General features: G+C 44.4%; 1 protein-coding gene across 5 annotated transcripts in view; it reads left to right on the forward strand.

Moving 5' to 3' along the window:
- The window catches only part of aamp (angio-associated, migratory cell protein), a 52,565-nt gene that overhangs the window by 8,051 nt on the left and 21,222 nt on the right, over positions 1 to 23,292 (forward strand). For all 5 annotated transcript variants that reach the window (XM_059647602.1, XM_059647598.1, XM_059647599.1 and 2 more), the window contains exons 4-10: positions 4,697 to 4,836; positions 5,337 to 5,481; positions 11,339 to 11,422; positions 12,788 to 12,903; positions 16,161 to 16,273; positions 19,570 to 19,660; positions 22,544 to 22,698. In XM_059647602.1, the coding sequence (XP_059503585.1) occupies positions 4,697 to 4,836; positions 5,337 to 5,481; positions 11,339 to 11,422; positions 12,788 to 12,903; positions 16,161 to 16,273; positions 19,570 to 19,660; positions 22,544 to 22,698 (844 nt within the window). The remainder of the gene's footprint in view (positions 1 to 4,696; positions 4,837 to 5,336; positions 5,482 to 11,338; positions 11,423 to 12,787; positions 12,904 to 16,160; positions 16,274 to 19,569; positions 19,661 to 22,543; positions 22,699 to 23,292) is intronic.

A 23,292-nucleotide genomic window follows, 5' to 3' on the forward strand; every position in this document is an offset into this window, starting at 1 on the left:
TCCCATATCTTTCACCCCTCAATTTAAAGCTCCCCTTCATGCTCGCCGTCACCATCCTAGGAAAAAGGATCTCCCTATCCACCCTATCTAACCCTCTGATTATTTCATATGTTTCAATTAAGTCACCTCTCAACCTTCTTCTCTCTAATGAAAACAGCCTCAAGTCCCTCAGCCTTCCCTCGTAAGACTTTCCCTCCATACCAGGCAACATCCTAGTAAATCTCCTCTCCACCCTTTCCAAAGCTTCCACATCCTTCTTATAATGCGGCGACCAGAACTGTACACAATACTCCAAGTGCGGCCGCACCAGAGTTTTGTACAGCTTCGCCGTAACCTCTTGGTTCCGGAACCCGATCCCTCTATTAATAAAAGCTAAAACACTGTATGCCTTTTTAACAGCCCTGTCAACCTGGGTGGCAACTTTCAAGGATCTGTGTACATGGACACCGAGATCTCTCTGCTCATTTACACTACTAAGAATCTTACCATTAGCCCTGTACTTTGCCTTCCGGTTACTCCTACCGAAGTGCATCACCTCACACTTGTCTGCATTAAACTCCATTTGCCACCTCTCAGCCCAGCTCTGCAGCTTATCTATGTCTCTCTGCAACCTATAGCATCCTTCGTCACTATCCACAACTCCACCGACCTTAGTGTCGTCTGCAAATTTACTAACCCCATCCTTCTACGCCCTCATCCAGGTCATTTATAAAAATGACAAATAGCAGTGGACCCAACACCGACCCTTGCGGTACATCGCTAGTAACTGGTCTCCAGGATGAACATTTCCCATCAACGACCACCCTCTGTCCTCTTTCAGCAAGCCAATTTCCGATCCAAACTGCTATATCTCCCACAATTCCATTCCTCCACATTTTGTACAATAGCCTATTGTGGGGAACCTTATCGAACGCCTTGCTGAAATCCATATACACCACATCTAACTGTTTGGTCACCTTCTCAAAAGAACTCAATAAGGTTTGTGAGGCACGACCTACCCTTCACAAAACCGTGCTGACTATCCCTAATCAATTTATTCTTTTCTAGATGATTATAAGTCCTATCCCTTATAACCTTTTCCAACACTTTACCAACAACTGAGGTAAGGCTCACTGGTCTATAATTACCAGGGTTGTCTCTACTCCCCTTCTTGAACAAGGGAACCACATTTGCTATCCTCCAGTCATCTGGCATTATTCCTGTAGACAATGACAAGTTAAAGATCAATGCCAAAGGCTCTGCAATCTCCTCCCTGGCTTCCCAGAGGATCCGAGAATAAATCCCATCCAGCCCAGGGGACTATTCTATCTTCACACTCTGTAGGATTTCTAATACCTCTTCCTTGTGAACCTCAATCCCACCTAGTCTAGTAACCTGTATCTCAGTATTCTCCTCGACAACATTGTCGTTTTCTAGAGTGAATACTGTTGAAAAATATTCATTTAGTGCTTCCCCTATCTCATCTGACTCCACACACAATTTACCACTACTATCCTTGATTGGCCCTAATCTTACTTTCATCATTCTTTTATTCCTTAAATACCTATAGAAAGCCTTAGGGTTTACCCTGATCCTATCCGCCAACAACTTCTCATGTCTCCTCCTGGCTCTTCTGAGCTCTCCCTTTAGGTCTTGCGTGGCTACCTCGTAGCCCTCAAGTGCCCGAACTGAGCCTTCACATCTCATCCTAACATAAACCTGCTTCTTCCTCTTGAAGAGCGATTCCACCTCCTTCGTAAACCACGGCTCCCGCACTCTACAGCTTCCTCCCTGCCTGACAGGTACATACTTATCTCGGACACAGGAGCTTTTCCTTGAATAAGCTCCACATTTCTAATGTGCCCATCCCCTGCAGTTTCCTTCCCCATCCTATGCTCCCTAAATCTTGCCTAATCTGATCGTAATTGCCTTTCCCCCAGCTATAACTCTTGCTCAGTGGTATGCACCTATCCCTTTCCATCACTAAAGTAAACATAACAGAATTGTGATCTCTATCACCAAAGTGCTCACTTACTTCCAAATCTAACACCTGGCCAGGCTCATTACCCAGTACCAAATCTAATGTGGCTTCACCCCTTGTTGGCCTATCTACATATTGTGTCAGGAAGCCCCCCTGTACACACTGGACAAAAACTGACCCATCTATAGTACTCGAACTATAGTGTTCCCAGTCAATATTTGGAAAGTTGAAGTCCCCCATGACAACTACCCTGTCTTTCTCACTCCTATGGAGAATCATCTTTGCTATCCTTTCCTCTACATCTCTGGAACTATTCGGAGGCCTATAGAAAACCCCCAACAGAGTGACCTCTCCTTTCCTGTTTCTAACCTCAGCCCATTTTACCTCAGTTGACGAGTCCCCCAAACATCCTTTCTGCAACTGTAATACTATCCTTGACTAACAATGCCACACCTCCGCCCCTTTTACCATCTTCTCTGTTCTTACTGAAACATCTAAATCCCGGAACCTGCAACAACCATTCCTGTCCCTGCTCTATCCATGTCTCTGAAATGGCCACAACATCGAAGTCCCAGGTACCGACCCATGCTGCAAGTTCACCCACCTTATTCCAGATGCTCCTGGCATTGAAGTAGACCCACTTCAAACCAACGTCTTGCTTGACAACTGTACAAACCGCTAGTGTGGCCTCATTTGGAATATTGCGTGCAGTTCTGGTTGCCCCATTACAGGAACGATGTGGAAGCATTGGAAAAGGTGCAGAGGAGATTTACCAGGATGTTGTCAATCCAGACAATCTGATAAGAGTTGAGATTTTGATGATTTTTTGCTTGTTACATTGGAGAGATTTTGGGATGATTGGCAACTAAAGAGGCCTATAAAAGACAATATTCATTTATTTGTTTCCTTTACTGCCTGCTGCATCTGCATGCTCACTTCCAGCGACAGGTTTACAAGGACACCCAGGTCTCATTGTGCCTCCCCCTTTCCCAATCGATCACTGTTCAGAGAATAATTTGCTTTCTTGTTTTTGTGACCAAATTGGATAACCCTGCCTGCATCCACCTATCACCACCCCACCTACCTTCCCCCTAACCCAGCCCTAATCCTACCCCCCCCCCATTTATTTCCAAGCTCCCTTCACCCTCTCCAGTCCTGATGAAGGGTGCAAACCCAAAATGTCGACTTTTTCCTGCTCCTTTTATGCTGCCTGTCCTGCTGTGTTCCTCTAGCTCCAGCGCAGAACAGGCCCTCTGTTGCACTAATCTGAGCCCCTCCCCCTACACTATCCCATCATTATCCATATGCTTAACCAAGGACTGTTTAGATGCCCCTAATGTGGCTGCATTAACTACATTGGCAGGCAGAGCGTTCCACGCCCTTACCACTCTGAGTAAAGAACCTGCCTCTGACATCTGTCTTAAATCTATCACCCCTCAATTTGTAGCTATGCCCTCTCGTACAAGCTGAAGTCATCATCCTCGGAAAAAGACTCTCACTGTCCACCCTATCTAATCCTCTGATCATCCTGTATGTCTGTATTAAATCCCGTCTTAGCCTCCTTATCTCCAATTAGAACAGACCCAAGTCCCTCAGCCTTTCTTCACAGGGCCTGCGCTCCAGACCAGGCAACATCCTGGTAAATCTCCTCTGCACCTTTTCCAATGCTTCCACATCCTTCCTGTAATGGGGCGACCAGAACTGTATGCCATATTCCAAATGAGGCCACACTAGCGTTTTGTACAGTTGCAGCATGACATCACAGTTCCGGAACTCAATCCCTCTACCAATAAAACCTAAAACACTGTATGCTTTTTTAACAGCACCATCAACCTGGGTGGCAACTTTCAGGGATCTACGTACATGGACACCAAGATCCCTCTGCACATCCACACTACCAAGAATCTTACCATTGACCTGGTATTCTGCCTTCCTATTATTCCTCCCAAAGTGAATCACCTCACATTTATCCGTATTAAACTCCATTTGCCACCTTTTGGCCCAATTCTGCAGATTATCCAAGTCTCCCTGCAACCTGCAACGTTCTTCCACACTGTCCACCACTCCACCGACTTTAGTGTCATCTGCAAACTTACTAACCCATCCACCTCTGCCTGCATCCAAGTCATTTATGAAAATGACAAACAGCAGTGGTCCTTAAACAGATCCTTGAGGCACACCACTAGTAACTGGACTCCAGGCTGAATATTTTCCATCAACAACCTCACATTTACCCACATACTTCGTCTGCTGTGTGTTTGCCCTCTCGGAATTTATCCAATTCACATAGTAGTATCTGTGCATCCTTTTCACGGCTCACCCTCCCACACAGCTTTGTGTCTCTTCTATGTTATGCAGTTTGCATTTTTTTAATTGGAAATCAAGATGCGTGATTTGCCTAAATGGGCTGTACTGCTACCTGCATGTTTCCCAGCTGCTGTAGCCTCAGATTCCCTGCTATTTACTGTTTGTGTCTGGAATGGAATGCAATGAGGTTGGGATAATTCCTCCTTAGAAGAGCCTGGTGCAACCCGCAAATCATTGGGTTCTCAACGTGAATCTGTATGTAACTCAACTTGATCATCACCCAGCCCAGTACTGAATAGCAGTTCTAGCTGACCAGGTTCCTGCAGCAAGCAGTAGAGCCACTGAATAGAGTGAAAGACACCTCCTGAGTGTCAGCTCAGTGTTTGATGTGATGCCTGCTGACCTGGGCTTCATTTTTCTCTCCTCTAGGCCACAAAGATTCTGTCATCTCAGCCTCCTTCAGTCATGACTCTGCTCTGGTTGTCACGGGAGACATGAGTGGGCTGATCAAAGTCTGGAAAGTTGAAACCAAGGAAGAAATCTGGTCATTTGAAGTAGGCGATCTCCAGGTGAGAACAGTGACCCTGGTAACTGCAGCAAACCAGCAGACCCTGACATAAACCTGTTTCTGTAGCTACAGGCACGGAATCTATGACCCACAGGAAAGGACCGAGTGACATGACCACCTCAACCATATGTCCAAGCACATCCCAGAGCAATGATAGTACCTAGAGGGAGCTTTACTCTGTATCTTGCCACTCCCTACTTTCCCTGTCCCAGGACTGTTTGATGAGGGACAGTGAAGAAGAACCTTTTCTGTGTACTTAACCCCGCGCTGTCCCTGTTCTGCGAGTGTTTGATGAGGACAGCGTAGAGGGAGCTTTACTCTGTATCTAACTCCTTGGCTGTCCCTGTCGTGGAGCTCACTGTCTAAAACTGGCCTACAGCTACTGCTGGAAACAGCTCAGTATATGACAAAGGAATTATTTTACTATTTTTGGCTGCATTGCAGTGAATGATGCAGAGTTTTGTTTGACATTTTGTGATCTCTTGTTTTCTGTGTGCGCAGTGGGTAGAGTGGCACCCTTGTGCCCATGTGCTGCTGGCTGGCACAGATGAAGGCAGCTGTTGGATGTGGAAAATCCCCAGTGGGGAATGCAAAACCTTTTCAGGCTCTGGATGCCAAGCGACCTGTGGCAAGATCCTCCCTGATGGTGAGAGGAAGTTTGGTTGGAACATTGTTGTGTTGGAAATGGGGTGTGTTTCAGTTTAGTGTACTTGATGTTGGGGTTGGTGATTTTGTACATAATCCCAGGAAGAAGAGATTGATATGATTGTAAGAGATGGGAACAATGACTCTGCTACACCAGTCCATATGGCCACGATTGATCATTTGCCCCAACACCACTGTCCTGCCCACATCCCATATCAAAAGACCACTGATCATAAAATATAAGAGCAGAATTAGGCCATTCAAACCACTAAGTTTGTGTAGTCATTCAATCATGGCTGATATGTTTCTCAGCTGTGTTTTCCCCTTGCTCATCAAAAACCTATCTATCTCTTATGGAGTATATTTATGACTTGGTCTCCACAGCCCTCTGTGACAATACGCTCTGCAGATTCACTACACTGGCTATAGAAATTCCTCGTCATCTCAGTTCTAGAGCATCATACCTTCATTCTGAGGTCGTGCTGTTGGGACTTAATCTCTGCTAATAGTGGAAACATCCCCATGTCCACTCTATCCAGGCCCCTTAATATTCTGTCAGTTTCAATCAGACCCCACACCTCAATCATCCTTGTAAACTTTGAATACAGACCCAGAGTCTTCAACTGCTCTTCATATGACAAGCTCTTCATACCTGGGATAATTCTTGTAAACCTCCTCTCGACCACTCCAACACAGGTACAGCCTCACTTAGATGCAGGGAACAAAACTGCTCTCAATATTCCAAAGATAGTAGGAACTGCAGATGCTGGAGAATGAGATAACAAGGTGTGGAGTTGGATGAACACAGCAGGCCGAGCAGGAAAGCTGACGTTTCGGGCCTAGACCCTTCTTCGTTTCTGAAGAAGGGTCTAGGCCCGAAACGCCAGCTTTCCTGCTCCTGTGACTCTGTGTTCATCCAGCTCCCACCTTGTTATCTCAGTATTCCAAATGCAGTCAGATCATAGCCTCATACAGTATCAGCAGTACATCTCTGCTCTTGTATTCTAGACCTCTTGAAATGAATGCTAACATGGCATTTGCCTTTCTAACTGCTAACTGAATGTCCATGTTAAGCTTTAGAGAATCCTGAACTAGATCTCTCAATCCCTTTGTGCTTCAGATTTCCAAAATATTTTTCTGTTTTAAAATGTCATCTACATGTCTGTTTTTCCTAGCAAAGTGTGTAACTTCATACTTTCCCACCTTGTATTCCATCTACAACTTCTTTGCCCCCTCTCCTGGGCTGTCCAAGTCCTCCAGCAGCCTCCTGCTTTCTCAGCATTGACCTATTATAGAGTCATTTGCAAAATTAGCTACAATGCCCTCAGTTCCTTTTGTCTTGAACATTTAATGTATTACATGAATAGTTGTGGTCCCAATATGGAACACTGCAAAACTCCACTAGTCATAGCTGCCATCCCTATCTCTGCATTCTGCCAGTCAGATAATCCTCCATCCATGCCCGTACCATGCTCCCAATATTATGGGCTCTTATTTGGCAGCCTTCTGCGTGGCACCTTGTCAAAGGCCTTCTGGAAATTCACATAGTTTATATCCAGTAACTCTCCTTTGTCTAACTAGCTTGTTAGCTCCTCAAAGAATTCTAACAGATTTGTCAGGCATGACCTTCCCTTTACAAAGTTATGTTGCCTCAGGAACAAAAACAAAGCTGCTGGAAAAGCTCAGCAGGTCTGGCAGCATCTGTGGAGGAGACAAGAGTTAACATTTCAGGTCTGATGACTCTTCCTCAAAACTGATGGTGGCTGGGAAAACATCAGTTTATACGCAGAAAATAGGGAGGTGGGTGGGGTAGGGAGTAAATGATAGGATAGAGACCAAAGAGAGAGAAAGGACAGACAAAGGAGTTGCTAACGATCAGGCTGGGAGGGGGAATAGTTGTTAATGGGGACTGTTAGTGACTAACAATGGGGAGTGTGGAGTGGCAGGCTATGTGTTAACATTGTCTGGTGTGTGGGGTGGGGGCTTGGGGCATGGAGTTTAGGCCCTAAAATTATTGAACTCAGTATTGAGTCCGGAGGGCTGTCGGGTCCCCAAGTGAGGTGTTGTTCCTCCAGTTTGCGCTGGGCTTCACTGGAACACTGCTGACTCAGCCCTATTTTACAGATGCACTTCCAATTTCATCCTTGATAATGCACCATAAATCTTATCCATGACTGAAGTCAGGCCAACTGGCCAGTAATTTTCTGTCTTCTGCCTCCCTCCCATCTTAAACAGGGTATTACATTAGCCTTTCTCAGTCCTCTGGAACCCTTGCTGACTCCAGTGGTTCATGAAAACTCACTGCCAATTAATCCATTATCCCCTCAGCTATTTCCTTCAGACCCTGGGATATAGTCCATCTGGTCCAGGTGACTTATCCGCCTCCAGACCTTTCAGCTTCTCTACTAGCTGCTTCTTAGTGATAGCCACTACAGTCAGGTCTGTCCCCAACTCTCTGTAGTTCTGGTCTGCCACTGGTGTCTTCCGCTGTGAAGACTAATGCAAAATACCTATTCAATTCCTGCACCATTTCTTTGTTCCCCGTTACTACTACTCCAGCCTCAATTTTCCAGTGGTCCAATGTCCATTCTTGTCTCTGTCTATTAATATATCTAAAAATAACTCTTGCAATCTCCTCTTATCTTGGTAGCTAACTTATCATTGATTTCATCTCCCACCTTATTGCATTTTTAGTTATCCTGTGCCGGTTGTTAAAGCCTTCCCATTAATCTTCACATTCTTCTTTTGCTTTTATGCTGTCCCTGACTCCCCTTGTCAGCTGCACTTGCCTCATCCTCTCCACTTCTTTTGGATGATTTTCTGCTGAATCTCCCGAATTACTCCCAGAAACTCCTGCCATTGTTGCACCACCGTAGAATCCTAGAATTTTACAGTACGGAAGGAGGATATTTGACTCGTTGTGTCTAATACGGCTTCCAAAGGCTACTCAACTAGTCCCACTCTCCAGCCCCATCAACGCTCCCTCTAACTTCATCACTTTCAAATGTATGTCTGGTTCCCTTTCGAAACCTCCTATGGGCGCTGCCTCCACCATTCTCCCAGGCAGTGCAGTCTAAATCCTAACAACTCTCGAAGGAAAGAAGTTTCTCCTCTTCTCAATCCTAGTTCTCTTGCTGACAATCTTGAAATTGTGATCCCCTCGTTCCTGACATACCAACTAGTGGAAACAAAATGTCCTTCTTTATCTTGTCAAAATCAGGTCACCGCTTAATCTTCTCTGTACTGAGGAGAACAAGCCCATTTTCTCTAATCTTTCCTTGTTTCTAAAATCCTTCATTCCTGGCATCATTCTAATAATCTCTCAGCAGGGCATTAACGCCCTTCTCAAATAAAGTGCCCAGAACTTTTTCAAAGTTCATTCACAAGATGAGGGTGGCACTGGCTTGGCCAGCATTTATTGCCCAGAGAGCAGATAAGAGTCAACCACATTGCTGTGGGTCTGGAGTCACATGTAGGCCAGACCATATAAGGAATGACAGGTTTCCTTTTCTAAAGAATATTAGTGAACCAGATGGGCTTGTCCAACTATTGACAATAAATTCATGGTCATCATTGGACAATCAATACCAGATGTTTATAAAATTCAAATTCCACCAACTGTTGTGGTGGGATTTGAACCATGGTTCTCTGTATTAACAGTCTAGTGATAATATCACTTGGCATTGTCTCCCCTCGAACACAATATTCCAAATGTAGTCCGACCAATGGTTCTTGAGGTGTAGCCTCACTATCTTCCCTACTAGATTCCCCTCCCAGTCAACTCTGGTCAGCTCCTCCCTCATTTCTTTGTAATTAGCTTTTTTCAACTGTAATACATTATATCTGATTACAGCTTGTCCCCCTCAAACTGTAGGGTGAATTCTGTCATATTATGGTCACTGCACCCTAGTGATTCCTTCACTTTAAGTTCCCTACTTAAATCGGTCTCATAACACACCATCAAATACAGAATCACCTGCTTCCCAGTGGGTGTATCACAAACTGCTCTGTCTCATGGATATTCCAACAGTTCCTTTTCTTGGAATCTGCTGCCAAACTAATTTTCCCAGTCCACCTACATATTGAAGCCCCCAAAACTATTGTAGTCGTGCATTTCTTAAATATCTTTTCTATCTCCTGATTTATTTTCTTCTCTACAACTTGACTTACTGCTAGGAAGTGTGTACATAGCTCCTATTAGGGGTTTTCTTTCTCTTTGTGGTTTCTCAACTCTACCCACACAGGTTCTACATTTCATGACCTTATGTGGCTTTCTTGCTATTGATTCAGTGTCATTTCTTACTAAGAAAGCAACCTTCCCTCCACCCCCACAGGTCATTTGATAGGATGTTTATCCTTGGATATTTAGTTCCCAGGCCCTTACAGCCACATGTCTGCAAAGCCCACAGCACTATAGCTGCCAATTTCAATCTGTGTGATAAGCTCATTTACCTCGTTACATGTACTATGTGTATTTAAGTACAATGCACTCAGTCCTGTGTTGACTGACCGCCTTCTCACAGTTGTTCTGTTATCTCCTTAAATTAGATTTCTGACCCTTTCCATAGACTCTTGCCTGTTACTTTTCTGGAATCTTTAATAAGCTCTCCTGAGCCCTGTTCTCCCCCACTAAATAGTTTCAAGTCTTCTTGACCTCAATTTACCTTGATTTGTGCCATGAGTTCATCTATCTTATTCTGAGTGCTTCATGTATTATGATACAAAGCCTTCACATTTGTCCTATGATCGAGTTTCCGTACACTGTACCAAGGAACCATGAAAATGTGATATTTACATATTCCGTCCCTTGCTTTTATTTCAATTATCCCCATCTCTAACCAGCAATCCTACTTTCTCATTTACCATTTTTAAAATAGTTTTTCAAGCGACTGAACTCAGCATCCCACAATTCAGTTTAAAGCCCGATATATAGCTCTGGAGATGAGATTCACCAGAAGTCTGTCCCATCAGAACAGCTCCCACCTTTTCCAGTACTGGTGTCAGTGTCCTATGTTTTTTAACCTGTTCTCCTACATCACTCTTTGAGCCGCACGTCTATCTCTTTAATCTTGTTGACCCTGTGCCAATTTGCTCCTGTCCAGTTAGTAGTCTGAGGGTTATCATCTATTTTTTGATTGTGCTTTCTAATTTAGCACCTGGCTGCTCGTATTCTCTCAGCAGAACCTCTGTCTTCTTTCAAGGCATCACGGTAGCTCAGTGGTTCGCAGTGCTGCCTCACAGCACCAGGGTCCCGGGTTCAGTTCCATCCTTGGGCCAACTCTGGAGTTTGCACGTTCTCCCTGTGTCTGTGTGGGTTTCCTCTGGGTGCTCTGGTTTCCTCCTACAGTTCAAAAATGTGCAGGGTAGGTGGATTGGCCGTGGGAAATTGCCTGTTTTGTTGAGGGATGTGTAGATTAGGTGGACGGGTCTGGGTGGTCTGATAGTTGGCATGGACTTGTTGGACCGAAGGGCCTGTTTCCACACTTGGGATTCTATGATTCTTCTATGATTCTCCCTATATCATTGGTACCTCCCAGGATTATGATGACTAGATTTTCCCCCTTGTATCCACTGTCCTTGCCCTTTTAGATAGACATAGTCGTGGATTTGGAAGCTGCACTCTAAGGATCTTCAGTGAATTTCTGCAGTGCACCTTGTAGCTAGTACACACTGCTGCTACTGAGTGATGGTTGGGGGAGAGGGTGATGTTTGGGGATGGTTGTGCCCTTGCTGAGTAAGGAGCCTTAGTGAATTTCGGTGACGAGTCTTGGGTAACTGTATCCATCGGTGTGAGTATAATGTGACCGAAGAACATCTGTTCTAAATTCCATATTAAACCTTCAATTTTGTTTCCCTAGGTTACCGTGCAGTCATTGGCTATGAAGATGGAACAGTAAGAATCTGGGATCTGAAACAAGGACTGCAGCTTCACCTGGTGAAAGGTATAACGTGGTTGGAGAGAGTACCTCCACTGAGTAGCTCAGCTCTGTTGTTTAAACCTTGATTATTAATGTAAAACAAATCTAACGTGGCCACTAAAAACAATGCATAGAGTAACCACTCTAACTGAGTTGGCAATTTTGTCAATATTCTGAACCATTCAATCTCCTCTAAATGAGCATTTATGACTTTGTGTCATTCTCTTGCTTTTCTCTGTAATCCTACACATTGGATGATTATTTGAATAAAAACAGTGACCCCTTGAATGCCTCCATCACACTTCCAGTCTGTGCTTTCCAGACCCTAACCATTCCTTAGACGACATGTCCATCATGGGCCTCCTGCAGTGCCACAATGATGCCACCTGAAGGTTGCAGGAACAGCAACTCATATTCCGCTTGGGAACCCTGCAGCCCAATGGTATCAATGTGGACTTCACCAGCTTCAAAATCTCCCCTTTCCCGACTGCATCCCAAAACCAGCCCAGCTCGTCCCCGTGTCCCTAACCTGTTCTTCCTCTCACCTATCCTCTCCTCTCACCTCAAGCCGCACCTCCATTTCCTACCTATTAACCTCATCCCGCCTCCTTGACCTGTCCGTCCTCATTGGACTGACCTATCCCCTCCCTACCTCCCCACCTATACTCTCCTCTCCTCTCCACCTATCTTCTTTTCTCTCCATCTTCAGTCCGCCTCCCCCTGTCTCCCTATTTATTTCAGAACCCTCTCCCCATCCCTCTCTCTGATGAAGGGTCTAGGCCCGAAACGTCAGCTTTTGTACTCCTGAGATGCTGCTTGGCCTGCTGTGTTCATCCAGCTTCACACTTTGTTATCTTGGATTCTCCAGCATCTGCAGTCCCCATTATCCCTAAGTATTTGTGTTTTTTTTCCACATTGTATTTGTTTCATTTGCAAATTATTTTAAATCTGCACCCTCTCATTTTTGATCCTATTACTGTGTCGATGGTAGCCATAATGTGGACGTCCTGGCCAGGTTATAGTCCCACAGGTTTATTTGAAATTACAAGTTTTCAGAGCACTGCTGCTTCATCAAGTGAATACTAACAGTCTAAACCTTGTTAACCCGCTCTGTTACCACTTCAAAAACTCCAAGTTAGTTATAATATGGTGCCAGCTGTACTTAATTAGCCTGCTTTTGTGCCTGCAACAATTATTTCAATCCTGAATTATTATTTCTAGAGAATTCCCCACCGCCAAAGTCAAACTGATCGGTTTATAATTGTTGGGCTTAATTTTATGCTTTTTTTTGATAAAGTGCATGATTTTTCAATTCTCTGAATGTGGTTGAGATGGAAGCGTTTCCCAGATATATCGTGACTTTTGTGCTTTGTTTGTGCCCGTCTCCAGGGGAGGATGGTCACCAGGGCCCCCTAACCTGTCTCTCTGTGAATGATACTGGGAGCCTGGTCTTGACAGGGTCTGTTGACTGCACAGCCAAACTCCTCAATCCTCTCACCGGCAAGGTAATATTACTACTGAAGGGCATGAATAAACCAGACCGTTTTTACTGGAGTCGGTGCCAGTTTTATCTTCACCATCACTGAAAATAGCTTTCATTTTCAGACTTGTTAATAAGCTGCATTTGCAGGTTTGAACCCTCTCATGACCCATTGGGGGAAAGTGTGTTGATACTCGAAGTCTACTTCTCTCACGTTCATCACATAAGTTACAGTTTTAATCAAAAAATCAGCCTCTAGTTTTCCTCAGGTCAACAGAAAGTACCAGTCAGGTTTCTATACTTTTATACTTCTATACTAATCATTTCAAACCACAGGCAAGTCAAATTGTGAATTATCAACATATACTCACTCTACTCATTCCAACTCTAACCCTTTCTAAAATCCGGACAGACAGACACAGACATGCAATAAACTTGATGTTACGTCTGGAGGACAAAATACTAAGGAAGCACGGTTCAACAGCACCAGTCCACAAAATTCGTTGAGGTGTCCATTTTGCTTTCCATGACCTCTGTTCACCAATCTCCTTATTTTCAGATTCGTTCAATCCTTTAAAAAAAACACAGTGGTAGACATATTAAATGTAAATATAAATGAAAAGAACTGCAGATGCTGTAAATCGGGAACAAAAACAAATTGCTGGAAAAGATCAGCAGGTCAGGCAGCATCAGTGCAGAAAAAGATCAGAGTTAAGGTTCCTGGTCTGGTGACCCTTCCTCAGAACTATTATTAAATGGAAGGTCTTTCAGTTACAGTGACAGGGAGGAACGAATATGTAACTGTTTTCTAGGCTTTAGTTACCCCCTGGAGAGAAGGATAAAGGGAGATCTTCACCTTTCTGCATTCTAGAGTCTTTTCTCCCTCTGTAGTAAACACACACAAGCTATTCGCTTGCCCAAAAGCCAATCAGAAAGTTGTCAATATGCTGGTGGCTTCTGGCATTCACAACTAGCCCCAATCTATAAACCAGTCAACAATCTGCTGCTTGGCAAAGCTTAAGGTGAACACACATACCGTCTGTGCTGTGAAGTTTTAAATCTCTTCCTCTACTGTTTGAATAAAGTATCAGTGTAAACACAACTCACAATGAGCTCCAGTGACTCCATAGGACGTAGGAGCAGAAGTTATGCCTTTCAGCCTATTGCGTCTTCTCTGCCATTCAATCAGGCTGATAGGTTTCTCAACCTCATTCTCCCACTTGATCCCCTTGATAATCAGGAGCCTATCTAAGTGTTGAATATACTCAATGACCCGGCCTCCACAGCCTTTTGTGGTAGTGAATTCCATAGATTCACCACTGTCTGGCTAAAGAAGTTTCTCCTTATCTCAGTTCTAAAAGGTCTTCCCTTTACTCTAAGCCTGTGCACTCAGGTCCTTGAGTCTCCTACCAATGGAAACATCCACCCAACATAAACTTGTTGTTAAAAAAGCACCAATTCCTTCCATAGTCATTAGTTTAGTAACCCAGACAACTAGATTTGTTTTAGCCTAGTGATATTAGCACCCCACTACTATCTCCTTTTAAATAGTAAATTTAAAGAAATTAGGAAGCAATGAACAAAGTCCGAAGTTACAAGACACCAGTTTATAGTCCAGTGGTTTATCTGAAATTACAAGATTTTTACACAGTTCCTTCGTCAGGTGAAGTGGCTGTGTGCTTCCCTCCAGTTCATCTGACGAAGGAGCAGCGCTTGGAAAGCTTGTGATTTTGCATAAAACTGCTGGACTGCAACCTGGTGTTTTGTCATTTCTGACTTAACCACCATGGTCCAACACTGGCACCTCCACATCATGGAAAAAGTGGGACAAAATTTCCTTTTCTGAAAGGAATTAGCGCTGGATGACTGGCACATAACTTCTGTGAGAATCTGGTGCTTAAGAAGGGGTTCACATCAAGTCTATGGAAGTACAGACCCTCAATCACACTGTTAGTGATTGGAAAATTACTGGAATTATCCAGAACACTCTTGAAACCAAAAATACAACAGAAAGTAGCCTACACTGATTCTAAAAGGAAAGGCAGTATTAGAGCACTCAGAATAAACTCTTTGAAGAAATGTGCCAGTACAATTCATTATGTAGAAATCATATGTTTTGACTTTGTTTTTAAAGAAGGTCTTTGATAAGGCAGCAAAGCTGACTTGTTGGATGTTGGATCATGTGGAATGGGGCAGAATGTATAGCAAACTAGTTTCAAAATACAATAGGTTTCAGATAGTTAATGACGTTGGTGGAAGGTGTGAAGTAGTGCTGAGACCATTGCTGGTCATAATCATTATTTATGTTGATATTTCAACTTATGTGGAAACTAAAGCTGGAGCCCATCAAATTGCTGCTTACCAACAAGGAATTCAAGATGAATTTCTTCACTGTGCTGGGAGGATGTGGATCTTGTGAACACAGGGAGAATGGGGGTGAATAGTATCTGGTTCTTAATGGGCAGTGTTGTGGTAGATGGTATTGTTGTTAAAATGGTTTGGAATTCTTAAATTTGCCACTATATTAAATTTTAATATGCCCTGACAACTTATATTTGTACAGTTTAATATTAAAGACACCCTTTTATTTTTCAGAGAGATGCAAGGACAAAAATACATGCTTAGCCAATGATACAAATATGATGTGGATAACATACTTTTTTTTGAGGAGAGAAAGATGTGTTTTTCTAAAGGAGCACTGTAAAGCAGGAGACTTTGAGGGAGGGAATTCTAGAGTTCTCCTTGCTTCATGTTTTGTACTTGTCTGTGCTCTTGGAGCCTGGCCCCATTGAATGGTATTGCCAGTGAGAATTGGTGATTCCTATTTGTGGTTCAGGAGGCACCCAAGCACAGCTGCATGGTGCCGAGGCGGGGGCATGGGATGAGGGTTATAGGGATGTGGGTTCAGGCACTCAGCAGAAAGGGAAGGGGATGGCTTTCAGTAGTGATGTCTTCTTTCTGGACTGCTCACCTGGCTAAGTCCCCTACCACTGCTAGGTTCATACCAGCTCTGGTGGGAAGAGCCCTTTCAGTGGGCAATAATTGCCCATCTTATGGACCCTTTGGCAGTGGTAAGGGAAAGCCATCCACAGACCATCGCATCACAGATTATCAGGCTGGTGGCTGTGTTCCTACCCTCCATACACCCACTCCGTGTAATGCCTTCCTGTCACTACGCTTGCTATGTGGTGAGCACAGTACTCCTCTGTGTATGCACAGCTTTTTATTCTGGCCATTGTTCACAATTAGCTGAAAGCTAACTCATTGAATATTTCTACATAGGTGGTTGCTGTCTTTTCAGTCCCAAATGACACAAAAGAATGTGTGGACAAAGAACAGATGGAGGATACCGAATCCAGCTCCAATTCTGTCGAGTCAGTGGGATTTTGTCGGGTGTAAGTCTAACCTTGTATCTGATATCATACCTGATGATCAGTTAGTGAACAGGGTGGATGGGAGTGTTAGTAACACAGTGGCCTTGTCAATGGACTAGTCATTAAGAAGCTTTAGTTAAAAACTTGGGAGACTGTCTCCCCCCTGAGAGTAGTGAATGCTGAGTCATTGAAGCTTATTAAGACAGAGGTAGGTAAATTCTTCACTGACAAAGTCCAAGGCCATCAGGGGTAGAGTCAAGGCCCCAGATCAGCCATGATCTTGTTAATTGATGCAGCAGACTTGAGGGGCTGAATGACCTACTCCTGCTCCTAGTTCTTGTGTTCTAAGCCACTGAGTTGAGGGTGCACATCAGATATTGGCCCTGTGAATGATGCTCACATTCTAATAACGGGGTATCCAAGAGCGCAAATCACAAAAGGTTAGCGTGCCGGCACAGCCAGAAATGAGGAAAGCTAAAAGATTGTTATTGTGAGGGCCATTGCGTACAGGAATGTGGAGATTCAGCTTCAGTTGTACAAGGCACCAATGAAACCACAGCTGGAGTACTGTGCACGGTTTCTGGTCTTGCTCTTTAAGGAAGGAAGTTAAAGGGTTGGGAGCGGTTCTGAGTCGGTTTCAGAGACTAATACCTGGAACAAAAGCAGAAGTTGCTAAAAAACCTCAGCAGGTCTGGCAGCATCTGCGAAGAAAAAGTCAAGAGTTAACGTTTTGGGTCCGGTGACTCTTCCTTGGAACTAATACCTGGAACCTGGCCTTGAGTTGATTTATCCGAAACACTTAAACAGGGTCAGCTTATATTCAGTGGAGTGATGGGTAAGGTTGAAGCATATAACATCCTGGGGGTTCTTGACAGGGTGGACCTGGAGAGAATGGGAATTCGGGTCAGTATTTAAAATAAAGTGTAGCCCAATTAACGCCAAGATGAAATTATTGTTTTCTTGAGGGTTTTGAGTGTTTGGAATTCACTCCCTGAAAAAGTGATGGAAGCAGAGTTTTTGAATATGTTAACGCAGAGAGAGAGATTTTTTTCTTTCTTGCAATAGGCCATCATTTGTTGCCCAGAGGGCAGTTAAAGATCAATCACATTGTTGTGGGTCTGGACTCGTGTGTGCCAGATCTGGTAAGGATGGCAGGTTTTCTTTCCTGTAGGAGATTAGTGAGCCAGATGGAACAAAGCCAGAAAAACGGAAGAGTTAATGTTTTGGGTCCAGAAACCCTTCTTCAGAATAGTTCTGAAACAGAAATGTTAACTCTGTTTCTCTCTGCACAGATGCTGCCAGACCTGCTGAGTGTTCCCAGCAATTTCTGCTTTTGTTTCAGATTTCCAGCATCTGCAGTTCTAGAGATATATAGCATGTAAACAGATCCTTCGGTCCAACTTGTCCATGCCAGCCAGAAAACCTAATTTGACCTAGTCTCTAAATGTTTCCTATTCATGTATCTGTCCAGATGTCTTTTCAATGTTGTGGTTATTCCTCCACCATCTCTGGCGGCTTATTCCACACATGCACCACTCTGAAAAAAGTTACCCCTCGGGTGCTTTTTAAATTGCATCCTGTTCTTTTTTTTGATTACTGAACCAGACAGTGTTTTTGTTAAAATGAGCATCAGCAATTGTTACTTTTTTAAAAAAATTCCCTACTTTATCAATTCAAATGTCACCATCCCTGTAGTGGAGTTCAAACTCCTATATCCAGACATTAGCCTAAGGTTCTGGATTACTGTCCAGGTGACATTACCACAATACTGTCACCTCCCTCTAATGAGTGAGGTGGCGATAGGTGATTAGTGTTTGCTGTAAACAGATCACTGCCATTTTATTCAATGGTTAAGCAGACCTGACAGAATGAGTGGCCTATTTCTGCTCTAAATTCATGTGTTTGTGTGAATTTGTTAAAAAAAAGACTGTGAAAGCATTGTCAGTTCATCGGTATTGTGTGGTCAAGAACATCAAGTAAAGTTTGTAGTGTGGGATTAGAGTCATTTAAAGACTGAACTGGATGGAAATGGCTAGTTCCCTTTCCTGAACAACTTTACTGAACTGGTTCTGCATTAATCTGGTGATTTGCAATGCAATTTCTGACTGTACACAGCCCATGTAGGGAGCAAGTTACAGGACTTCAGTTTGCAACTTGCTGCAGTAGATGTCAACTCTCAAGGACTTAGTTATGAATCCAGTTATCATCACCCTACAAACTTGGCTTAGCCAATAGACTGTAGGACAGTCCGTTCCACTAATCATTTTTGTGAAAAAGGATCCTGACCCGAAACGTCAACTTTCCTGCCACTCTGCTGCCTGGCCTGCTATGTGCCACCAGCTTCACACTGTGTTATCTCTGACTCCAGCATCTGCAGTTCTTATTATCTCCACTGATTAGTTGATGGTGATCAGTTCAGTCATGGCCATGAGTAAATTGCTTGCTTTGGTTTGATACTACAATATTATCGAGGTGTGAATTTCAGCTATTTTAGAGTCAATCGCTTGCTGGCAGAAAATGGTTGTCCATGTAATATTTAAGCTTTTTGACTGAGTGTAGGAAATCAGAAGGCCTAGAGTCAAGGATATTTGTATCTGCAGAAGTCGATGCTAATAGACAATGTTTGCTGGGTTGATCTGTAAGGAGTGGCTGACTGCTGGAATATCTAAAATACTGGTCAGTCAGCAAAGAGGTTATTTATATTTCCTCGTCTTTGTATAGCTCCCATAGTAATTAGTGGTAAGATTAATGGGCTGTTGTATATACAGTGTTTGTATTCTTTGTATGAGATGTGGGCCTGTCTATTGTCATATAATCCCTGGGAATCTATGGGCCCTCAAAATATGAGGCTGAAAAATGTCTGGTTCCTTTAGCTCTTGAAAGTGCTGTTTTTTTAACTGGGTTTAAAGACCCAGAAACTCCACCAGCTTGAGCATTAGTCCTGCTTGAACCCAGGCAGAGATTTGTCTGCTGGCTGTTTAGCCCCATGCAGGTTGTCACAGCCAAGCCTGGTCTTATCCGTGTGGTCGCCATGCTAACAAGAGCTACTGCTGACTGGCTAGTATTCAGGCCATGAGTCTTGACTCATTCAGCTCCTGCCTGCTCAGGCTGTTGAGCTGCTTTGTAACAGAATCCTCAATACATTCCCAACTATTACCCTCATTACGCAGGACTGCAGCTGTTTGAGATGCCCATCTTGTCAGGGTGATGAGGGTTGGGTTCTATTAGCCTTGCCAGTGAGAACATATAAATTTTGGGAAAAACAATGCTGGAAATTTTCCCTCAGTTTGAACTGGTGTCTTGTTTGGCCCCGGCAGGCTTCCCTTGGTTGCTGTTGGATTTTTGGATGGTACCATGGTGATTTGGGATATCCCATCACAGACAGTTCGACACAAGTGGCAGCTTCAGGTAAAGATTCTTACGGATGGTCACACTTCAACCGTCTTTTCATTCGTGGGCCTTGTCTTCCTGTTTGAAGGCTCCTGTTTCCAGGCTGATGCTAGTGCTTGGGTAGCCCGTGGGAGACTCCAGACCATGTCTTGACCTTGAGACCACAGATGACAGGCCAGGACTTTTACCCAGTGTTGTACAACTTGAGCTTGGGATTTGAGATGCAGTTAAGATGCTGCATTGCTCTGTGTCAGGCTCCCAGCAAGCCCAGTGTTGAGCCTGGGATTCTTTACTTGATCTTCCTCTCCTCTGTCCTCCATCTCTATTCCCTTCCGTCTTTCTCACTCCACCTCTCTTCAACATGCACACTCTCATTTCCTTCCCTCCCACTCATTCCCCACCCTCTCACTTATTGTTCCATACCTGTCCATAGTTTGGAAATTGGATCCCAACGCTTTGTTTCTCCCCCCAGCTTACATGCAGAAGTTGAAACGGGAGGATCCTTCACAGAAGGTAGTACAAGGTTAGTCTGAGGCAGCAACAGAGCTTCTGCAGGACTGCTTGGAATCAGTGGAGTGGACCATACGCAGGAATTCAGTGCTTAACTAGACTAGTGCACCAACACCGTCACAGACTTCAATAGCAAGTGCGTAGAGGACTGTGTACCAAAGAAATCACTGTGTGTTTTCCCAACTGGAAACCTTGGATGAACCAGGAAATCCACTATGTACTGAAGACCAGGCGTGCGACAGGCAAGTTGGATGACCCAGGCATATGCAGGAAATCTAGATATGACCTCCACAGAGCCATTAGAGATGCCAAGAGGCAGTACCGGACCGAGTTTGAGGTCCAAACTGACCACGTGGACACCCGCCACCTGTGGTTAGACCTACACAACATAATGGGATACAAATGGAGTGCAGCACGATAGCGGACAAAAGCCCATCCCTCCCTGATGCACTCAATGCTTTCCAAGCTTGGTTCGAGCAGAATGCCAGTGGCACGGTGTTACCTGCCCCGACAGCCCCTGGACGTACCTGTTCCCTCAGTCACTGCTGCAGATGGCACATCAGTCTTTCCTGGAGCATCAACCAGAGGAAAGTGACGGGCCTGTATGGAGTCCCCGGCCATGCACTTGGATCCTGTGTGGACCAGCTGGCGGAGGTATTCACCAACAGCTTCACCCTCCCCCTCCTACATGCCGAGAAAACCACATTCATCCCAGTACCTAGGAAAGCACATGCAATGGGCCTCAACATGACTTCCATAATCATGAAGTGCTTTGAGAGGCTGCTCATGACCCATATCGACCCCAGCCTCCCACCCTGCCTCGATCCCCTACAATTTGCCTACCAGCGAAACAGGTCCACAACAGATGCCATTTACCTAGCCCTGCCCTGATCCCTGGAACATCTGGATAACACTGACACCTACATCAGATAACTGCTCATCGATTACAGCTCTGCCTTCGATACCATAATCTCCTCCAAACTAATTTTTCAACTCTAAGGCCTAGGTCTCAGCTCTGCCCTCTGCAACTAGATCCTCAGCTTTCTGACCCACAGTCTGCAATCAACAAAGATAGATAACAGCAACCCCCCATGATAACACTCAATGCTGGACCCCCCGCCCCCCACAAGGATGTGTTCTCAGCCCTCCACTGTACTCCCTGTAAACTCACAACAGTGACCACGTTTCATCTGAATGCCATCTACAAGTTTGTTGACAACACCTCTGTCGTAGGCCCGATGTTAAACAATGATGACTCCAAATACCAGATGGAGATAGACTGCTTGGTGTCTTGGTGCAATGATAACAAACTCTCAATGTCAACAGTACAAAAGAACTAATCTTTGACTGTTGGAAGAAAGGAGGAGGACATGCTGCTGTATACTTCAATGGAGCTGAGGTTGAGACAGTGGACAGTGTCAAGTTTCCTAGGAGTGATGTTAACCAACAATCTGACCTGGTCCTCCCATGTAGATGCAAAGGTCAACAAAAGCACAACGACCCTACTTCCTCAGGAGGCTAAGGAAATTCAGCAAGCCCACAAGTACCCTCCCCAATTTTTACAGATGCACCTTTAGAAGTATTCTATCTGGGTGCATATTGGCTGGGTGTGGTAACTGCTGTGCCCAGCACCAGAAGAAACTACAGAAGGTGGTGTCCATGGACTCCATTTACACTTCTCCCTGCCACAGAAAGGCTGCCGCCAACACCATCAAAGACCCCTCCCACCCTGGTAATACTCTCTTCCAACATCTCGTTGGGCAGAAGTTACAGAAGCTTGAACACATGCAGCAACACGTTCAAGAGCAGCTTCTTCCCTGTTATTAGACCGATTTACGTCTGAACTGTCTAATTTCAAATCTAATGTTGATCTTGTTTTGTGCATCTCCTGTGCAGCCATAACCTTGCATGCCTTGCTGTAGTTAAGCACTCTGTGATCTGCCTGTACTTCTTACAAAACAAAGCTTTTTGTTGGGCTTGTGACTACGATAATTCGAATCAAATCTCCATCCCTGTCACTTGTCACCAGCCGTCTTGCTCATTGCTCTAGCCGTCTTGCTCATTGCTCTAGCCTGTTTCTTGTTGCTGTCCATCTTGCTCTCTCTGTAGCCTGTCTTAACCCTCTCTGCTTCCATACCCCACCAACCATCACCCTTTCCATTTTGAACACTCTTCTACCCGACTCTGCTGCACCCCCCCCCCCCCCCCCACCCCCCCCCCCCCCCCCCCCACCCCCCCCACTGCTTGGCCCCTCTCACCATCAGTTAGACCATTAGGAAGGGGGTCGTGCCCTGATATCTGGAAGCACACATGCAGGAGAACTTGGTTAATGTTGTTGACAGTCTGGGTGGTTTGTCAGTGTGCTGTTTGACCAGTTTGTCCATTTTTCAGGCTGGTATTGTGCAGCTGCTGTGGGAGGACCACTCAGCCATCATATACACGGGGAGCCTTGATGGAGCTGTGCGCATCTGGGACGCCAGGTCAGGAAGAATGGAGGGTGAATGCTGCGGCCATGCTGCAGAAATCCTGGATTTTATGGTGAACAAGTAAGTGTCTCTGTCTTAGTCACTAAAAGCTGGGAAAAATTGAATACGATTCATCTTGGTCGTCCCAGGATTCAAAGCATTTTTACCCTACCCATGCATGCACGAGTCTATAAACACGTGCACACATACATACGCATGCACATATGCACGTACAGATATCTTATTAACTTTGTCCACAAAGCTGGCTGTTTATTCTGTTACTGAGCCAGTAAATTCAGAGTCTGAAAATTCAACATGTACTGTTGGGAAGTTGAACACTTTTTTTTATAAATCTGGTTTGAACTGGTATCAGGTAACCATGAAGCTTTAGATTCTTGTGAAAAAACAATGTCTAAAACTAGAAAGTGGTTACAAACTAAAGGTGGGCAGTTAGCCTGTCATGTCCATGCTGCATTTTATAAAAAAACAAGTCAGTGTGTTCTAGTTCTCAATTCTTTTGAACAGTAGGAACAATTTATTTCTGCTCGGTTCAGAATCTTGTGATTTTTAAAATGCTTATCAAATCAAACCATCTTTTACAAATAAATACCTCCTTTACCATACCCCAAGAAAAAAATTAAAATAAAAACTACCCAGCTTTATCATCCTGACAAA

Source organism: Stegostoma tigrinum, chromosome 7 (assembly GCF_030684315.1).
Source record: "Stegostoma tigrinum isolate sSteTig4 chromosome 7, sSteTig4.hap1, whole genome shotgun sequence".
Lineage (NCBI taxonomy): Eukaryota > Metazoa > Chordata > Chondrichthyes > Orectolobiformes > Stegostomatidae > Stegostoma > Stegostoma tigrinum.